This window comes from Pleurodeles waltl, chromosome 4_2, assembly GCF_031143425.1.
Source record: "Pleurodeles waltl isolate 20211129_DDA chromosome 4_2, aPleWal1.hap1.20221129, whole genome shotgun sequence".
Classification (NCBI taxonomy): Eukaryota; Metazoa; Chordata; class Amphibia; order Caudata; family Salamandridae; genus Pleurodeles; species Pleurodeles waltl.
The window spans coordinates 168,605,341-168,625,158 of record NC_090443.1 but is presented as its reverse complement, the minus strand read 5'-3'; the positions used below and the strand labels follow the sequence as shown (position 1 = coordinate 168,625,158).

Here is a 19,818-nt window from a genome sequence, read left to right as displayed (position 1 = left end):
CACTCTCCTCCAGTAAAACAAAAGATTGTTTTAAGGCCCTGTGACATATGCATAACATGAACATGAGAAATCCCATTTGGCTTCATGTTTGAATCCTAACAATCAGTTGGGAATTATGCTCAGATATCCTCCTTCTTTTCACCACACATTGGTTCAAATGAGCTAGAGCTTGCGGAAGGTCTTTTTAGGTCTCTGGGCTATTGTTTTGGAACTCCCTGTCCAAATGCGTTAGACCTACTCGCTCTCCTCTTTTTTTCTGGGACAGCTTCAAAAGCTTTTATATTTTTTTGAAGTCTGGATTCTCCTTTTTCAGATGTGCAAGTTCAGGCTCCATATGTCTAGCAAGCAAGAACTGTCACTCTAGTCAGGGTAAGTCACACACAATCCAAATTATCCTGTGCCCACCCTCTAGTAGCTTGGCACTGAGCAGTCAGGCTTAACTTAGAAGGCAATGTGTAAAGTATTTGTGCAATGAATCATGCAATAACACAGTAGAACACCACAAAAATACACCACACAGTGTTTAGAAAAATATATAAAATTTATCTTGTAAGATGCACGTCAAAACGGTTAAGATGCAAAAAGTATATTTGGAAATATCACTGTAAAAATGATGTAAAGTGTCTTTAGTCTCTTAAAAGCAACAAATGTCTCTTCAAAGCACAAAGTACCTGGTTTGCATTCAAAATCTCCACAAGGAACTGCAGAGGAGGAGATGCGTGGAAAAACAGGAAGGTGTGTGTCGATTTCTCAGACCGCACATGGCAATTCGTTGTTTTATTTTTCATGCAGGGAAGGCTTTGCGCTGATTTCCGGCGCTCGGTCTTGGATACTCTTCGGGTTGCGGGGTTTTCGTACGCCCCGGGGATGATGCGTTGAAATCCGGCACTTGCAGGATGAAGTCACAGGGGCTGCTTCGATCCGGTGGACGTTGCATGGAAATGTCCACCGCACGGCAGGTGCTGCGTCGATTCCTCTCTGAAAGTCGGGCTGTGTCGATCCGACTCAGCTTTGCGTCGATCTTCTCCTTGCAAAGTCGGGTTGCACCGTTCCGCTTCAGCATGCAGTGATTTTCTCATCGCGATGCAGGCTGTGCGTCGTTCTCTGCAGGCTGTGTGTCGATTTTCACTGCACAGGGAATTATTCTTGCAAGAATGAAGTCTTTTTGGTCCTGAGACTTCAGGGAACAGGAGGCACGCTCTATCCAAGCCCTTGGAGAGCACTTCCTCAGCACAGCCAGAAAGCAGCAATGCAGCAGGGCAACAGCAAGGCAGCAGTCCCTCTCAGAAAAGCAGTCAGGTGAGTCCTTTGGGCAGCCAGGCATTTCTTCTTGGCTGGTTGCAGGTTTTGGTTCAGGTTCTTCTCCAGGAATAGTCTGAGTTTGTAGGGGCAGAGGCCGTGCTTAAATAGCCAAATGTGCCTTTGAAGTGGGGAGACTTGAAAGAGTGGCTTAGAAGTGCACAAGGTCCCCTTTCAGTTCCATCCTGTCTGCCAGGGACCCAGTAGGGGGTGTGACAGTCCTTTGTGTGAGAGCAGGCTACTGTCCTTTGACATGTAAGTGTCAGGCCCTCCGCCCTCCCAGCCCAAGAAGACCCATTCTATATGCAGATGTAGGAAGTTGGCTCTCTATATACTATCTCAAAGTAAGCGATAGTGTGCACAGAGTCCAAGGGTTCCCCTTAGAGGTAAGATAGTGGCACAATTAGATAATTCTAATGCTCTATTTTGGTGTAGTTTGGTCGAGCAGTAGGCTTATCAGAGGGTAGTGTTCAGCATTTGTTGTACACACACAGGCAATAAATGAGGAACACACACTCAAAGACTTACTCCAGGCCAATAGGTTTTTATATAGAAAAATATATTTTCTTAGTTTATTTTAAGAACCACAGGTTCAAGATTTGAAGTAAACACATAAAATGCAAGGTGCTTCACTTAGGTAACTTAGGAACTTTGAATAAAGCAATATCATATGCAGTCTTTGTAAAAATGGCAATAAGCTATTTTCAAAGTGGACACTGCAAAAATCGAAAGTTCCTGGGTTAGGTAAGTAAAGGTTAGTTTGTGAGGTAAGTAAAACACTCACAAGTCTCAGTTCTGGGGCATAGGCAGCCCACCATTGGTGGTTCAAGGCAACACCAAGGTTACCACACCAGCAGCTCAGGCCCGGTCAGGTGAAGAGGTCAAAGAGGTGCCCAAAACACATAGGCGCCTCTGGTGAACAGGGGTGCTCCAGTTCTAGTCTGCCAGCAGGTAAGTACCTGTGTCCTCGGGGGGCAGACCAGGGGGGTTTTGTAGAGCACTGTGGGGGACCCAAGTAGGCATACAAAACACACCCTCAGCGGCACAGGGGAGGCCGGGTGCAGTGTGCAGAGCAGGCATCTGGTTTTGTATTGGTTTCAATGGAGGGACCCGGGGGTCACTCTAGCAGTGCAGGCAGGCACAGGGGGGGCTTCTCGCGACAGCCACCACCTGGGCTAGGCTGAGGGTCACCTGGGGGGCATTTCTGCATGGGGTTCGGTTCCTTCAGGTCCTGAGGGCTGCGGGTGCAGTGCTGGTTCCAGGCGTTGGGTCCCTTGTTACAGGCAGTCGCGGTCAGGGGGAGCCTCTGGATTCTCTCTACAGGCGTCGCTGTGGGGGATCAGGGGGGTCGTCTCTGGCTCCTCACAGGCTCGCAGTCGCCGGGGAGTCCTCCCTGTGGTGTTTGTTCTCTGGATCTCGAGCCGGGGGCGCCGGGTGCAGAGTGTGAAGTCTCACGCTTCCGGCAGGAAACTGGAAGTTTTGAAGTTGCTTCTTTGTTGCAAAGAAGTAGCTGGTTTTGAGCAGGGCCGCTGCTCACAGGAGTTTCTTGGTCCTTTAGTCCAGGGCAGGCCTCTGAGGCTTCAGAGGTCGCTGGTCCCTGTCGGATGCATCGCTGGTTGCAAGTTTTTGAAGTTGGATACAGGCCAGTAGGCCTGGGGCCAAAGCAGTTGTCGGCTTCCTTCTTCTCTGCAGGATTGTAGGTCAGCAGTCCTTCTTGTTTCTTCAGGTTGCAGGAATCTGATTTGGGGTGCCCCTAAATACTGAAGTTAGGGGTGTGTTTAGGTCTGGGAGGGCAGTAGCCAATGGCTACTGTCCTTGAGGGTGGCTACACCCTCTTTGTGCCTCCTCCCTGTGGGGAGGGGGGCACAACCCTAATCCTATTGGGGGAATCCTCCAAAACTAAGATGGAGGATTTCTAAAGGCAGGGGTCACCTCAGCTCAGGACACCTTTACGGGCTGTCCTGACTGGTGGGTGACTCCTCCTTGTTTTTCTCATTATCTCCTCCAGCCTTGCCACCAAAAGTGGGGGCAGTGGCCGGAGGGGCAGGCATCTCCACTAGCTGGGATGCCCTGGGGCACTGTAACAAAAGGGGTGAGCCTTTGAGGCTCACCGCCAGGTGTTAAAGCTCCTGCAGGGGGAGGTGTGAAGCACCTCCACCCAGTACAAGCTTTGTTCCTGGCCACAGAGTGACAAAGGCACTCTCCCCATGTGGCCAGCAACATGTCTGGTGTGTGGCAGGCTGGCACAAACTGGTCAGCCTACACTAGAAGTCAGATTGGTATTCAGGGGACATCTCTAAGATGCCCTCTGGGTGTATGTGACAATAAATTGCACACTGGCATCAGTGTGCATTTATTGTGCTGAGAAGTTTGATACCAAACTTCTCAGTCTTCAGTGTAGCCATTATGGAACTGTGGAGTTCGTGTTTGACAAACTCCCAGACCATATACTCTTATGGCTACCCTGCACTTACAATGTCTAAGGTTTTGCTTAGACACTGTAGGGGCATAGTGCTCATGCACCTATGCCCTCACCTGTGGTATAGTGCACCCTGCCTTAGAGCTGTAAGGGCTGCTAAAGGGGTGCCTTACCTATGCCACGGGCAGAATGAGGTTGGCATGGTACTCTGAGGGGAGTGCCATGTCGACTTAGTCTTTTTCTCCCACCAGCACACACAAGCTGTGAGTGTGCATGTGCTGAGTGAGGGGTCCCCAGGGTGGCAAAAGACATGCTGTAGCCCTTACAGACCTTCCCTGGCATCAGGGCCCTTGGTACCAGGGGTACCAGTTACAAGGGACTTATCTGAGTGCCAGGGCTGTTCAATTGTGGAAGCAATGGTACAGTTTAGGGAAAGGACACTGTTGCTGGGGCCTGGTTAGCCGGGTCCCAGTACATTTTCAATCAAAACTTAGCATCAGCAAAGGCAAAAAGTTAGGGGGTAACCATGCCAAGGAGGCATTTCCTTACAGCAGATGTACGCAAGTGTGACTGAGCATCCTCTGTTTGGGGTTTGTCTGAATGAATGCACAAGGGAGCAGTCAACTAAACCTAGCCATACATGAATTGTAAGGCACAGAAGGATTTAAGTGCAGAGAAATGCTCACTTTCTAAAAGTGGCATTTCTAAAATAGTAATATTAAATCCAATTTCACCAGTCAGCAGGATTTTGTATTACCATTCTGGCCATATTAAATATTACCTTGTTACTCCTTTCAGATCAGAAGCTACCACTCAATCAGTATATGAGGGTAGCCTTAATGTTAGCTTATGAAAGGAGCAGGCCTCACAGCAGTGCAAAACGAATTTTGGAGTTTTTCCCATACAAGGACATGTAAACTACTCACGTACATGTCCTGCCTTTTATCTACACAGCACTGTGCCATATGGGTTACCTTGGGCCTACCTTAGGGGTAACTTATATATAAAAAAGGGGAGTTTTAGGCTTGGCAAGAACTTTTAAATGCCAAGTCGAATTGGCAATGAAACTGCACACACAAGCCTTGCAATGGCAAGTCTGAGACATGGTTAAGGGGCTACTTATGTGGGTTGCACAATCTGTGCTGCAGGCCTACTAGTAGCATTTAATCTACAGGCCCTGGGCACATATAGTGCACTTTTCTAGGGACCAATAAGTAAATTAAATAATCCAGTTGGGTGTGATCCAATGTCATCATGTTTAAAGGGAGAGAGCATGTGCTCTTTAGCACAGATTAGCAGTGGTAAAGTGTGCAAAGTCCTAAAACCAGCAAAAGCAGTGTCCAAAAGTGGATGGAGGCAGGCAAAAAGTTAGGGGTGACCACCCTAAGGCTGTCAGGTCTAACAGTGGACTTTATAACTAACCATTTCATTCCACTTATATCACAAAGTGACCAATTTTTGTCAAATTAGAGAAAATACTGGGAGGTACAGAATTGGTTGGAAATCACTTGAAGGATGCAGAGGAAATGGCTATTCCTAAATAGCAATGAATAAGAGGCGTGTTGAACTGAAATTAGTTACTGCTGATTTGGTCGAACGCCTCATTTCATTAGACCACGAGAACATCTCTCCCTATGGGTCTGAAAATTGTTTCAAGTTAAAAAATGTTGGATTCTCGCCTGGTTGAGAGTAAGAATGGGCATGATTGGGAAATATAGCAGGCCAGAAAGATGGTGACAACTTAATTATTCTTCAGGAGAGTGGTTTGGCAGAGATTGATTGACTGCATCTTACGCCTGCCTCCCCATTTCTCATGTTTCCCCAACCTACATGCCTAGGTGAGGATGTTTGTCAGCACAGCTCCAGGACAAGGGTATTTGTTTCATGCTCAGGTAGGCAGAGGGCTCTTGGCAATTCCCTAGTGTCAAGTAACACCACCTCAGTTATGTCTAGATGTATAATACCATCAAACATCCCCTTAAATGCAAAACATAATGCCAAAAACCTCGATCCATCCATGCATCTAGTTAGTTGGAACATAGCAAGGATTCATCCTAAATTGGAAGAGGAATGAGGTCTATTTATAGATTTAATATCTGTATTTATCAAGAGACCTGGGCTCTCACAAAGATTTATAGACAGGGTTTCATAACACATAATATAGAAACCAGACCCACAGAAGCAGGTAGACCATCTGGAGGCTTATCATATGGACCGCAGTGTCCCTCTATTGTTCAATTAAGAAAATTAATATTGATTCTCCAGATCTCCTGGGTCCTATGGGATTCCAAATCTGTTGATTACCATCTATATTAAATCTTCTCCTTTTAATAAAACATCCCTCACTATGACAGTTTTGAATGTCCTAGTAGATTTTAGTTTGAGACTTCATGTGAGTATTGGAGGGGATTTCAACACCAGTATTTAGCCTTATATGTCCCTACTGGAATTGACTAGGGATGAAGATGCATATTCAGGAATCTCCACATATTCTGGATCTATGAAAAGCTCCTAGAATGAGCTTAGCTGCTCTTCAGATCGTAGACTTAGTGGTTTCACATGGTTTAAGAGCATACAATGGTCAATCCATTTCAGATAATACAGCCAAACCAGCTTTTGAAAGGGGAACTTCTAAAAGTAATATTGATTACATACTAATGGATTTACGGATCTGGCATGAAATAGTAGATATGGTGGTTATAGACCACTGTGAAAGTGATAATTTCCCCATTACCCTTGATCGGAAAAGGTCTTGGATAAGGGATTTAGCACGACCAGACCTTCTGTAACCTGTAATCCTATCATATTGAGAAGTTATATCTAAATCCAATGGGGATATAAAAGAGATCTATAGAAATGTCTCTGTAGAATTGTCCATCTTGGCAGACCAAGCCCTTACTCCTTCCCAGGTTATGAAGCTTCATGAGAGGTGTTTTCCATTTGCTGTTGAACTGTCTGGAGTAGAATCAGTATCATTTACACTAGAAGAAACTATAGCTGCAAATCAGGCTCAGAAGATGTGGAAAGTCCCAGGGTTAGATACAATTTCAGCTGACCTGTTCCATGTTGAACCTCAGATTTGGGAATTGTATATCTAATGCTATAGCTGCTGGAGTCCCAATTACAAGATCCTGGGAAGGTGTGGCAATTATTTCAATTTTTAAAAAGGGGGACAAGTTATTTCCGGGAAATTATTGTCCCATAAGTTTAAATGATATTGTTCAAAAGGTTTATAGTATGCAAATTATAACAAGGTTGAGGGACTGAATATCCTCGAAACAAGTTTTATCACATTTTCAGACGGGGTTCAGACCCAACATAAGTACAATTGACCAGGTTTTACGATTTTTGTAAATCAAATGGAAAACTGTATATATTGACCGTGGGCCACTATTTGTGGTATAGTATTGTAGGACCTACGTGCTGTATTTGACCTTGTTCCAAGAGAGAAACTTTGGGAGGTTTTTTTGGAAGCTTGGGTGCCAGTAGGTTTACTGTCTCTAATTCAGGCCCTGTATACTGAAAATTGTGCAAGAGTTAGTTGGGGTCCAGGTGAGGAACTGAGGGAGGATATGCCCATTAAAAGAGGCATCTGGAAAGGGTGTGTTCTGGCCCCTACTATTTTCTTGCCATATAAAAATAGATGCATTTGTTACCTCTTAGACTGTGAAAATAACTCCCCCAAAATGTCTGGACAAAAAATACAGGCCCAGATTTAAGAGGGCCTAGCGCCTCCTTGCACCACAATAGTGTCATTTATTTTTTACGCTAATGTGGCCCAATGAGGCCAAAATCGCTGCACCAGATTTGCAACCCCTTGCACCACATTATGCCTACACCATCTAAAAGATTTCTTTGCAGCATTTTTTGCGGCATTTTTAATGACTTCTCAGAGCAGGCGTTAAAGGAAGCACACCATTATTCATAATAGGCCCTATGTACTGTTCAGGGATAGCACCAAAATTTTGGCACTAACCCTGAACAGTACATCGTTAGCGTCAAACATTATGACACTATTGCCCCCTACCCTGCGCCATGGTGTGTGATTTTAAATATGGCACACACATGGTGGCAGTAGGGGTGCGCTATGAGGTGCAAGAAAAGTGGTGCTTGAAGAGAGAGCAGCGTCACTTTTCTTAAATCTACCCCACTGAGTCTCATTTTTGCAGATTACACTTTGCTTCTTTCTAAAACTGCACGGGGTATTTCTACAATCTTAGAGAAATGTAGTTTATTTTGTAAAAACCACAGTTTATAAATTAATAATAAGAAACAAAGTATATGATCTGTAGTACCCGTAAAAAGATCAACAGGAAGGTCGCTTTAAAGGGCAAGACATGAGATAGTGTCTTTTGATTACATTAGCTGGGTGTGAAGCTCAATGATTCCCACAAATGGTTATCCCAGACAGAGATAAGTGTACTGACACTAAGACATAGAGCAGGGACTATCATAAGATTTGCAAACAGATCATCCTCTTTTGGCATTTTACCTGCTTTAGAAAAATATAAGAACTAAGAATGAGGGGCATCATTTTATAGGGAGGATTTGTGGGAGGATTACTGCAATCTTCCTACACTTGAAAAATCTGAAAACGTTTTTATAAAGTCACTTTTGAGATTTCTCACAAGCACCCCAACACTTTCATTAAGATTTGATCTGAACCTTAGATCCATTTCAGATATTGCTGCCATAACACCCAATCTATGCTGGATTAGGCTCTAAACCACTAAGGATCCGACCCTCAATCTGGATTGCCTCAGAGAATTATTGACAGAGCTATCAACTAGCACACTCCCCTGGATCTTCTATATAAAAACTTTGTTATCCAAGTTAAGCCTGATTTGGTTTCATTCTACTGGGATACCTCGTGGCACACGTCAAAAATTTAAAAACGTTTTATTGGAACTTCATCATAGGAGCCAGAATTTCTGCTGTATCCTCAGGTAGCCTCACGGACCTTTATTTGTCTTTTCAATGACTTTGGGCCTTTTACGAATTATGTTAGTAATCGATTTACACGAGCACTTTACATAAAATTCAGACTTGGAATTTTACTATTGGCCTTCTTCACTGCTCTTGAAACACAACAACTGATCTTTCTAATTTGTGTCCAATGGGTTGTCAGGCAGTTGAAGATGACGGACAGATATTATTTTGGTAGTACCTTTAAAAAGCAGTGTTCTTACTGGATTATCCCCCTCTGCCATCTCCTTGGCCTTAGTATTCATCGTAATGCTTTGAGAGTATTTGAGACTGTTACTAGAGAATGTGTTGTTTATTCAATTGCAAGCTGCTTGTTTTCAGTATGGCACATCAGGATGAAGCCTATTAGGCCTGAAGAAACAAAGGCCCTGATTTAAGAAAAGTGGCACTTCATTGTCATGAAATGCCACTTTTCTTGCGGCCAATTTTGCGCCCCTCTAACACCATTATGTGTGCGCCATATTTACAATTCAGTGCACCAGGGCACAAGTTAGGGACAATAATGTCATAATTTGTGATGCTATAGTTGTACTTTTCAGGATAAATGCAAAAAAGTTTGGAGCTAATCCTGCAAAGTACATAGAGGCCAATTAAAAATAATGGTTTGTCTTCTTTTAACACCTGCTCTGTGCAGGTGTTAAAAATGCAGCTAAAAATGGTGCAATGGAATCTTAAAGATTCTACTGTGCTATTTTTGCGGCCCCAACTGATGGAATGCCCCCTTTGCATTCCTTGTCCCTGGCACAGGCATAATGTGGCGCAAGGGTTTACAAAGTGGCGCAATGCGTGCCTTGCACCACTTTGTAAATATGGTGCAGCGTTTTTGACACACTATCGCCACATTAGCAGAACAGTTAATGTGGCAATAGTTGGAGCTAGGCTCTTTCTAAATTTGGGCCCAAGATTTAAAGGTACGTTTACCCAAAGACCTCACTGTATTGCAATGTTAGGAATTAGCCTTGGGTATCTTTAAAAAAAAAAAAAAAACTTACATTTTTAGCTTAAAATTTGCACACACTAGTGTTTTTTTACCAGTGATTACTAGGATTTTATTTCCTTAGGCACTCGAGTAATTATTTGAGTATTTATGTAACTTTATTGATCTTTTATTGTCTTTAAGAGGTGTGGTGCTGAGGATGGAACGGTTCCTTCCTCAGCTACAGTGGGCGTGTGCTAATAACGGAACCGTTCGGTACTCTGCATACACCCAGGAAATCCCTCTGCTGTTCACAGCAGAGGGATTTTATTTTTTATTTTTTAGTCCCAGGAGTGTGGAAAGAGCTTCCTCTGCCACCTGACGCATTTTTTTTAACTGTAATGACAATTAGTGTGCCTGGCATGCTGACGTCATTACAGTGAAAGTGAAACGAGCCAGCTAATTTCACTTTCACTGCTTCGGTGCTTATGAGGCTATCTCAGCCCCTCAAGCACGAATGCAGATGGGAGAGGTATCATTGGAATGGGGAGCATCTCCTTAGTGTATTCCACCTTGAGGATCACCCAAGGGGGTGATCCTCAAGCAGGAATTCACCCACTAGACACCAGGGAGGGGGGTCACCAGGGAGGGCGGAGCTACCCCTTGGGCAAGGGCTTGTGCTCCCCCTCAAAAGATTGTAACTATACAGTCTTTCTGTTCCCCGTGTGCACCTCGGGGCATAAAGCCCACTAGACACCAGGAATTACTATTTTTTTCGATTTGTAGGCGTGGGGCAGCCCAGTAAAGGCATGGCCATGACTCCACCTCCTAAAACAGAAACAGTCTTTCTGCACCCCTGGGTACAACTAGGGGCAATTACCCCATCGCCCCACCAAGAAGGGCAGAAAGCCTACTAAATGCCAGGGATACTTTTTTTAAGGGTGGGATCATGATTTCCCCACCACTCAATACTTCAAAACAGTTTTTGAGTCCCCGGGGGGGTGGCAGATGGGGATATTTACCTCATCAGCCCCAGGGAGGGAGGGGCAGAAAGCCCACTCGATACCAGTGATTACTTTTTCTAATAGTAGGGATGTGGGGCTGCTCAGCATGGGAATAACCATACAACTACCCCATATAAATGGCAGCACAGTCTTTCTGCCCTCCTAGGGTTAGAGGGAGCAGCTACCCCAATCAGTCCCCCCCAACAGGGGAGGGGGGGACAGAAAGCCCACAAGATACCAGGGGTTACTGTTCTTTCAATTTTAGGGGTGGGGCCATGACTCCGCCACCCATAAAATGGGGACGCAGTCTTTCTGCCCCCCAAGGGTCAGATGAGGCAAATTACCCCCATCTACCCTTCTGAGGGGGGAGAAAGACCACTAGATACCAGGGATTACTGCTTGAAAACAAATTGTAGGGGTGAGGGAGGCCCAGCATGGAAATAGCTATTCCCCCGCCCCTCACAAAAGGGGAAACAGTCTTTCTGACCCCGCTGGGGGCCAGAATGGGTCAATTGCACCCATATGCTTCCTAGGGGGCAGCAAGCCTACTGGATGCCAGGGATTACTTTTTTTTATTGTAGGTGTGGGATCTGCTCAGCATGGGCATGGCCATGCCCCACCCTCTGAAAAATGGGGAAACAGTCTCTCTGTCTCCCCCAGAGGACAGCTGTGGGCAATTAATCGCATCTGCCCCCCTGGGGGGGGGGAGGCAGAAAGCCCACTAAACACTAGCAAATACTTTTTTATTATAGGGGAGGTGGATGCCCGGCATAGCTATTCTCCCCCTCCCAATAAAAATGAAGCAACAGACTTCCTGCTTCCCCTGAGGGCAGATTTTTACCCCCAAACTGCCCTACGAGGGGCACAAAAAACACACTGTATGTCAGCAGTATATATTTTTGGCAATATTATGGTGTGGGTCTTTCTCAGCATAACATGAGGCCCCGCCCTCAGCCCTAAAATCTAAACAGTCTTTCTGCTCACCTACAGACTAAACCATCTCATCCCAATGGCAAGCAAGAGGGCATTTGAGTGTTTTAGATGTTGTTTTTACAAATGGGCCAGGAGAGTTTGGTTAACTCTCAGTATCATCCCACTTGCAATGGTGAACAGCTGCACTTTTTGGGCTTGAGTAGGCTACCATTTGGAAAAACCTACCAGGCCCAGACCGTTCTGAAAACTAGACATCTGGGGGAGTTCAGGGTGGTGTGCTTCACATGCATCCCCCACCATTTTCTTACCCACAATGCTCTGCAAACCTCAAACGTTGACTGCAAACACACATTTTCCTCACATTTCTGTAATGGAAATCCGCAAGATTCCACAAAATTCCTACCACCCAGCATTGCCCTACTTCTGCCGATGAAAATTCTCTTAAACTTGTGTGGTTGGGCCTAGTGCCAGCAACAAGCACGGATCCAACTGAGATCAATAGAAGTCCTCATGCAAAGTCTCCTACTGTCCTTGGTTTGATCCGTTCCTGTCACTGGCATCAGGCCCAGCCACACAAGTGGTTCAATATTTTTATCAACAGAAGTAGGGAAATACTGGGTGGTAGGAATTGTATGGATTCCTGCAGGAAAAAGGTTCTATCACAGAAATGTGAGGAAAATATGTTTTTAGTCAATGTTTGAGGTTTGCAAAGGATTCGGGGTAAAACAACTTGGTGAGAGCCACCCACATCACCCCATCCTGGATTCCCCTAGGTGTCTAATTATCAAAAATGTACAGGTTTGCTAGGTTTCCCTCGATGCCAGCTGAGCTAAGGCCCAAAAAGCACAGCTACCCGCTTTACAAAAAAATTGTCAGTTTTGTGTGGAGAAATTTGATGTATCCATGTTGCGTTTTGGGCCGTTTCCTATCATGGGCACCAGCCCTCCCACACAAGTGAGGCACCATTTTTATCAGAAGGCTTAGGAGAATGCTAGGTGTAAGGAAGTTTATGGCTCCCTGCAGATTCCAGAACTTTACATCAAAGAAAAGTTAGAAAAATGTGCTCTCTTAGTGAAAGTTTGAGGTTTGCAAGAAAGTCTGGGTAACACAACCTGGTGAGAGCCATGCACATTGCCCCATCCTGCATTCCTCTAGGTTTCTACTTTTCAAAAATACATAGGTTTGCTATGTTTCCTAGATGTCTGAGGTAGGGACCCAAAAACACAGCTGCCCACTTTGCAAAAAATGGGTCAGTTTTGCATTGAATAATTTGATGTATCCATGCTGCGTTTTGGGCCATTTCCTGTTGTGGCCACTAGGCCTACCTTCACAAGTGAGGTACCATTTTTAGCAGATGATGTAGGGAAATGCTGGGTGTAAGGAAGTTTGTGGCTCTCTGCAGATTCCAGAAATTTCCAACACAGAAATGTGAGGAAAATGTGTCTTTAGTCAAAGTTTGAGGTTTGCAAGGGATTCTGGGAAACACAAACTAGTGAGAGCCATGCAATCTGTCCTATCCTAGATTTCCCTAGGTGTCTAGTTTTAAAAAATTTACAGGCTTGCTAGTTTTCCATAGGTGCAAAAAACCCTTGCTTCTAAATTCTATATCTTGTGCCTATTTTGGAAATACATAGGTTTTCTTGATACCTATTTTTCACTGTTTATTTTTTACCAAATGAATTGCCACATACCTGGTACACAATGAAAAAACATTGCAAGGTGCAGCTCAGTTATTATCTCTGGGTACCTCAAGTTCTAGGAAAACCCACAAACCCTATGTATCTACACAAACGGAAGGGTCTAGCAGATGTAATGGTTTATAGGTTTTGTAAATCTGCCATTATAACGAGAAGTTACAAATGAAAATGTTGTCACAAATGCCTGTTTTTTCCTACCAATGTTCAATATTTTTTTAATTCAACATGTGATTTCTTTGGGAAAACCTTGTAGGGTCTGCACACATGCCCCTTGTTGAATTCAGAATTTTGTCTAGTGTTCAGAAATGTATAGCTTTCCGGGACCCGCCATGGGTTTCACAGCTGCTTCCTCTACAAACTGCAAGGAGGTTGGAAGCACAAAAAATAGGAAGCATAGGCTATTGCCAAGTAAAATACCAAAAGTGTGTTAAAAAAAAAATTCTGAATTGTCTGCCTGTTCCTGAAAGCTGGGAAGATTGTGATTTTAGTGCCACAAACTGTTTGTTAATATCATTTGGAGAACAAAAAACAGGCTGGCACTTTTTTCTCATTCCCCCCCCCAAAAAAAACAAAATGTAGCTGTATTTTTGCCTATTTCTGGGTCCTATCCAGAGGAATCCACAAACCCTGGGTACTTTTAGAATTCCTAAGATGTTGTAAAAAAGGATACAAATTTGACATGGATAGCTTAAGTGGACAAAACGCTATGGAGGCCTAAGCACCGAAAAAAAGACCTAGCACTGGGGTGGGAAAAGATCTAGCAGCGAAGGGGTTCATTTCTATTTGGAAGTTTTTAATACTGTATTTAATTTGTACTGTAATGATTTATGCTTGCTTTTCACATGGATGCATGGCTTTTTTTCCTGTACCTTTTTATGGCTTTCTGAGCCGAAATAAAGGAAAATAATAAAGAGGCATGCTGTCATTTTCTTTATTGTGGTCCTAATAAATGTGGGCTTCCATAAACAATATAAAAATTGTCCGGTCCGGACACACTTCTTGTTATGGGTCTTGTCATTCCCAATATCCCCTCATGTTCCAATTACATGAAATCGTGCTACAGATGCAACTACTTCAAAGCATCCCTTGGTGCTCACTATTGTCGCTTCTCAAGTGGAATATGCCAGAGCACATTAAACGAATTAGACATTCTCAACCGCATCTTTTCTCGGAGGGGGCACTTTCCTTGAGTAGTAAGCGATGACCACATTCCTTGAAGAAAGAGAGATGACATGTGGCCGCTAGAGGGGAACAACGAGTACTCCATATCGGAGGTGGGATTGAAATGACTAAGGTAAAGGTCACGGTGAAAAGGTGGTTATCATATAGTCACAGAGTTCCTTACAGTCATCCTGTTTGCTATGCCCTTCATTTGCCTGTGCGGTTAATCCCCACAGCGTGTATGAGCATTCTCATTCCATATGTGGCTTCCACCTTCAATGCTTTGACATCAACAATCACTGCAAATCACAACAAACGCCGACTCGCTGAAGAGGTGCTGTGAGCCATAATGTCAAACTCTATTACTTAAGCCCTTGCTACTTCCTCCAAAGTGCTCTGCAGCGATTTCACTGCATTACTCCCTTCCAAGTGCTCTGCAGTGGTTTCACTGCACCACTTCCTACTGTGTGCTTCGCAGTCGTTTGACTGCACCACTACCTTCCAGGTGCTCTACAGTGGATTTACTGCATCACTTCTTTCAAGGTGCTCAGCAGTCGTTTCACTGAACCACTTCCTTTCAGGTGCTCTGCAGGGGTTTCAATGCCTCACTTACTTCCAGGTGCTCCGCAGTGGTTTCACTGCACTACTTTCTTCCAGGTGCTCCTCAATGGTTTCACTCCATCCCCTCCTTCAAGGAGCTTCGCAGTTGTTTCACTGCACCATTTCCTTCCAGGTGCTCTGCAGTGGTTTCACTGCACCACTTTTTTCCAAGTGCTCTGCAGAGGGTTCACTGCACCACTTGCTTTCAAGTACTCTGCAGTGGTTACACTGCACCACTTACTTACTGGTGCTCCGCAGAGGTTTCACTGCATCACTTCCTTGAAGGTGCTTTGCAGTCGTTTCACTGAACCATTTCTTTCCAGGTGCTCTGCAGTGTTTTTACTGCACCGCTTTTTTCCAAGTGCTCTGCAGTGGTTCCACTGCATCACTTCCTTTCAAGTACTCTGCAGTGGTTAAACCGCATCACTTTATTCCAAGTGCTCCGCAGTTGGTTCACTGCATCACTTCCTTCAAGGTGCTCTGCAGTTGTTTCACTGCACCACTTCCTTCCATGTGCTCTGCAGGGGTTTTGCTGCACCACTTCCTTCCAGGTGCTTCGAAGGGGTTTTGTTGCACCACTTCCTTCCAAGTGCTCCCCCGTTGGTTCACTGCATCACTTCCTTCAAGATGCTTCGCAGTCGTTTCACTGCACCATTTCCTTCCAGGTGCTCTGCAGTTGTTTCACTGCACCACTTTAATGTAAGTACTCTGCAGAGGTTTCACAGCACCACTTGCTTTCAAGTACTCTGCAGTGGTTACACAGCCCGCTTCCTTCCAGGTGCTCCGCAGTGGTCTCACTGCATCACTTCCTTCAAGGTGCTTTGCAGCCGTTTCACTGCACCAATTCTTTCCAGGTGCTCTGCAGTGTTTTCACTGCACCACTTTTTTCCAAGTGCTCTGCAGTGATTCCACTGCATCACTTCCTTTCAAGTACTCTGTAGTGGTTACACTGCATCACTGCCTTCCAAGTGCTCTGCAGTCGTTTCACTGCACCACTTCTTTCAGGTTCTCTGCAGTGTTTTCACTGCACCACTTTTTTCCAAGTTCTCTGCAGTGATTGCACTGCACCACTTCCTTTCAGGTACTCTGCAGTGGATACACTGCATCATTTCCTTCCAAGTGCTCCACAGTCATTTCACTGCACCACTTCCTTCCAGGTGCTCCGCAGGGGTTTTGCTGCACCACTTCCTTCCAGGTGCTTCACAGTGGTTTTGCTGCACCACTTCCTTCCAAGTGCTCTGCAGTTGGTTCACTGCATCACTTCCTTCAAGATGCTTTGCAGTCGTTTCACTGCACCATTTCCTTCCAGGTGCTCTGCAGTGGTTTCACTGCACCACTTATTTGCAAGTACTCTGCAGAGGTTTCACTGCACCACTTGCTGACAAGTACTGTGCAGTGGTTACACAGCACCACTTCCTTCCAGGTGCTCCGCAGTGGTTTCACTGCATCACTTCCTTCAATGTGCTTTGCAGTCGTTTCACTGCACCATTTATTTCCAGGTGCTCTGCAGTGTTTTCACTGCACCACTTTTTTCCAAGTGCTCTGAAGTGATTCCACTACACCACTTTCTTTCAAGTACTCTGCAGTGGTTATACTGCACCACTTCCTTCCAGGTGCTCCGCAGTGGGTTCACTACATCACTTCCTTCAAGGTGCTCTGCAGTAGTTTCACTGCACCACTTCTTTCCAGGTGCTCTGCAGTGTTTTCACTGCACCACTTTTTTCCATGTGCTCTGCAGTGATTCCACTGCACCACTTCCTTGTAAGTACTCTGCAGTGGTTACACTGCATCACTTCCTTCCAAGTGCTCCGCAGTCATTTAACTGCACCACTTCCTTCCAGGAGCCCTACAGTGGTTTCACTGCATCACTTCCTCCAAGATGCTTTGCAGTCGTTTCACTGCACCATTTCTTTTCAGGTGCTCTGCAGTGTTTTCACTGCACCACTTCTTTTCAAGTACTCTGCAGTGGTTATACTGCACCACTTCCTTCCAGGTGTTCAAAAGTGGGTTCACTTCATCACTTCCTTCAAGGTGCTCTGCAGTAATTTCACTGCACCACTTCCTTCGAGGTGCTCTGCAGTGTTTTCACTGCACCACTTTTTCCAAGTGGTCCGCAGTGGTTCCACTGCACCACTTCTTTTCAAGTACTCTGCAGTGGTTATACTGCACCACTTCCTTCCAGGTGTTCAAAAGTGGGTTCATTTCATCACTTCCTTCAAGGTGCTCTGCAGTAATTTCACTGCACCACTTCCTTCGAGGTGCTCTGCAGTGTTTTCACTGCACCACTTTTTCCAAGTGCTCTGCAGTGTTTCCACTGCACCACTTCCTTGTAAGTACTACTCTGCAGTGGTTACACTGCATCACTTCCTTCCAAGTGCTCCGCAGTCATTTAACTGCACCACTTCCTTCCAGGAGCTCTGCAGTGGTTTCACTGCTTCACTTCCTTCCAGGTGCTTCGCAGTGGTTTTGCTGCACCATTTCCTTCCAGGTGCCCTACAGTGGTTTCACTGCATCACTATCTCCAAGATGCTTTGCAGTCGTTTCACTGCACCATTTCTTTTCAGGTGCTCTGCAGTGTTTTCACTGCACCACTTTTTTGAAGTGCACTGCAGTGGTTCCACTGCACCATTTCTTTTCAAGTACTCCGCAGTGGTTATACTGCACCACTTCCTTCCAGGCGCTCCACAGTAGTTTCACTGCACCACTGCCTTCCAGTTGCTGTGCAGTGGTTTCACTGTACCACTTCCTTCCATGTGCTCCGCAGTGGTTTCACTGCACCACTTCCTTCAAGGTGCTCTGCAGTGGTTTTACTGCACCACTTCCTTCCACATGCTCTGCAGTGGTTTCACTGCATCACTTCGTCCAAGTGCTCTGCAGTGGTCTCTCTGCACCACTTCCTTCCAGGTGCTCTGCAGGGGTTTCACTGCCCCACTTCCTTCCAGGTGCTCCGCATTGGTTTCGCTGCACCACTTCCTTCCAGGTGCTCCGCAGTGGGTTCACTGCATCACTTCCTTCATGGTGCTCCACAGTGGTTACACTGCATCGCTTCCTTCAAGGTGCTCCACAGTGGTTACACTGCATCATTTCCTTCTAGGTGCTCCGCAGTCGATTTACTGCATCACTTCCTTCAAGGTGTACCGCGGTAGTTTCACTGCACCACTTCCTTCCAAGTGCCCTGCAGTGGTTTCACTGCACCACTCCATTCCATTCTGCAGTGGTTTTACGGCAACAGGATTTTTTAAAAATAAAACCTTGCAAAAATAAATGGCTAGCATGAGCCAGCAACATGTTTATTCTCTTTATCCATGCGTATTATAAAAGAACGAACAAAGATAACTGCTTGGCTTTTGATTCTTCAGCCACTGGAATCACAAGTTTGATAAAATTGAAAGAAAGCTGACAAATGCGAGCTGGGGGTTTTATAACTAATATATATTTACATCAGATCATAAGGAAGGTATGAAAAAGTGAGAAATTTAGGGCAGGAGAAAGAGAAAAGAAAAGTGAAACGTGTTTATATGTTTATAAAATGGAATGAAATATAGATATGGGCGTGGGTTTGATGTGTCTGTACTTAACTGGAAGAATTGTGTCTGAATTATTGAGGGTACGTGCGCGAATGAATTTGTCGTAGATATTGACGTTATTATTAAAACTGGCATGCATTCTATTTCCGGAATAAAAGCTGTCTAATGGACACATATGGCCATTATAGCGCATATGCTCACACCAACATTCGGCTAACAATATTTCTTACCTGCGACATCCGACAGCTTCGAATAGTGATCATGGCCACCCCCTGAAGAAGGTTCTATATCTGTATCAAAAAAGAGAATGGCACAATCTTCAGTGAACGACATCCGGGTTTTATGCAACTACAAGGTTTGTTGAAACTTTTATGCATTCTTAGATCACAGAGCTATAAGGACTTCAGCAAACCCTTCTTCTTCTAGTGGAAAAAAGGCAAGTTGTAATCGCATTTCTCGAACCTGATGGTAGGACCTGGTTCAGACCAATGTCCTCTTCGACCCTCCAAAGCGAGCCCTTATCGGCCACCTAAGCTCTATTGTATTTGCCATTCATTGTAGGCAAAACAGTAACCTTTGATGTGGAACCGGGAAAAGAAAGATATATTATTTTAGTGTCTGAACTGTACATCCTGGAACTCGAAAAAATGAGATTAATCTTGGCTTCTCTGCTTCATAAAATGTGTGATCCTTGACGAATATTTTATTTCACTGAACCTCTTTTTTAATTATCACCTATGAGAACATATTCCAATATGAAAGTTTTGGATGTGCACTGTACAAAAACTTTTTGTGTTTGATTTAATAGATAATAACGTTGCTCCATCTAAGGATCTAGGCTACATACTATAGGGTATACATATCAAGTGACCCATGGCATTGCTGTCAGGAAGGGGGACACTTTCTTGAATTTTTAAGAAACCCTATCAAATGTTTACAAGATGTTTGTGGCATTATTTACCTGCTATATACTTTCAGGACTGGGCTAATGCACGGGCTTGTAAAACCTAATCAGACCCTTGGCTCGACTGTGGCTGGGATCTCCTTGTAAATTTGGTGGGACCTCTAGGTGTCACTGTCACTTTTCCTGCACCCCGAGGTTAACTGCAGCAGGCATGGGGAGGCTTCAGGAAAGCAGGATAGGGAGGGAAGTAGAGAATGTGTAGAAAGAGAGAATGGATACGTGGAATGAGATTGATAGAGGACGTTATTGGGGCTAGTTTAATCGTGTTTGCCTAGGTCGAGTGGAGCACAGGATGCTAAAGAGGGATCTAGA

The 19,818-nt window shown here is 44.9% G+C and overlaps 1 protein-coding gene across 3 annotated transcripts in view; it reads right to left on the bottom strand.

Moving 5' to 3' along the window:
• The window catches only part of ENDOU (endonuclease, poly(U) specific), a 468,374-nt gene that overhangs the window by 258,823 nt on the left and 189,733 nt on the right, over positions 1–19,818 (bottom strand). For all 3 annotated transcript variants that reach the window (XM_069231037.1, XM_069231036.1, XM_069231035.1), the window contains one exon: positions 18,773–18,832. In XM_069231037.1, coding sequence (XP_069087138.1) covers positions 18,773–18,832 — 60 coding nt within the window. The remainder of the gene's footprint in view (positions 1–18,772; positions 18,833–19,818) is intronic.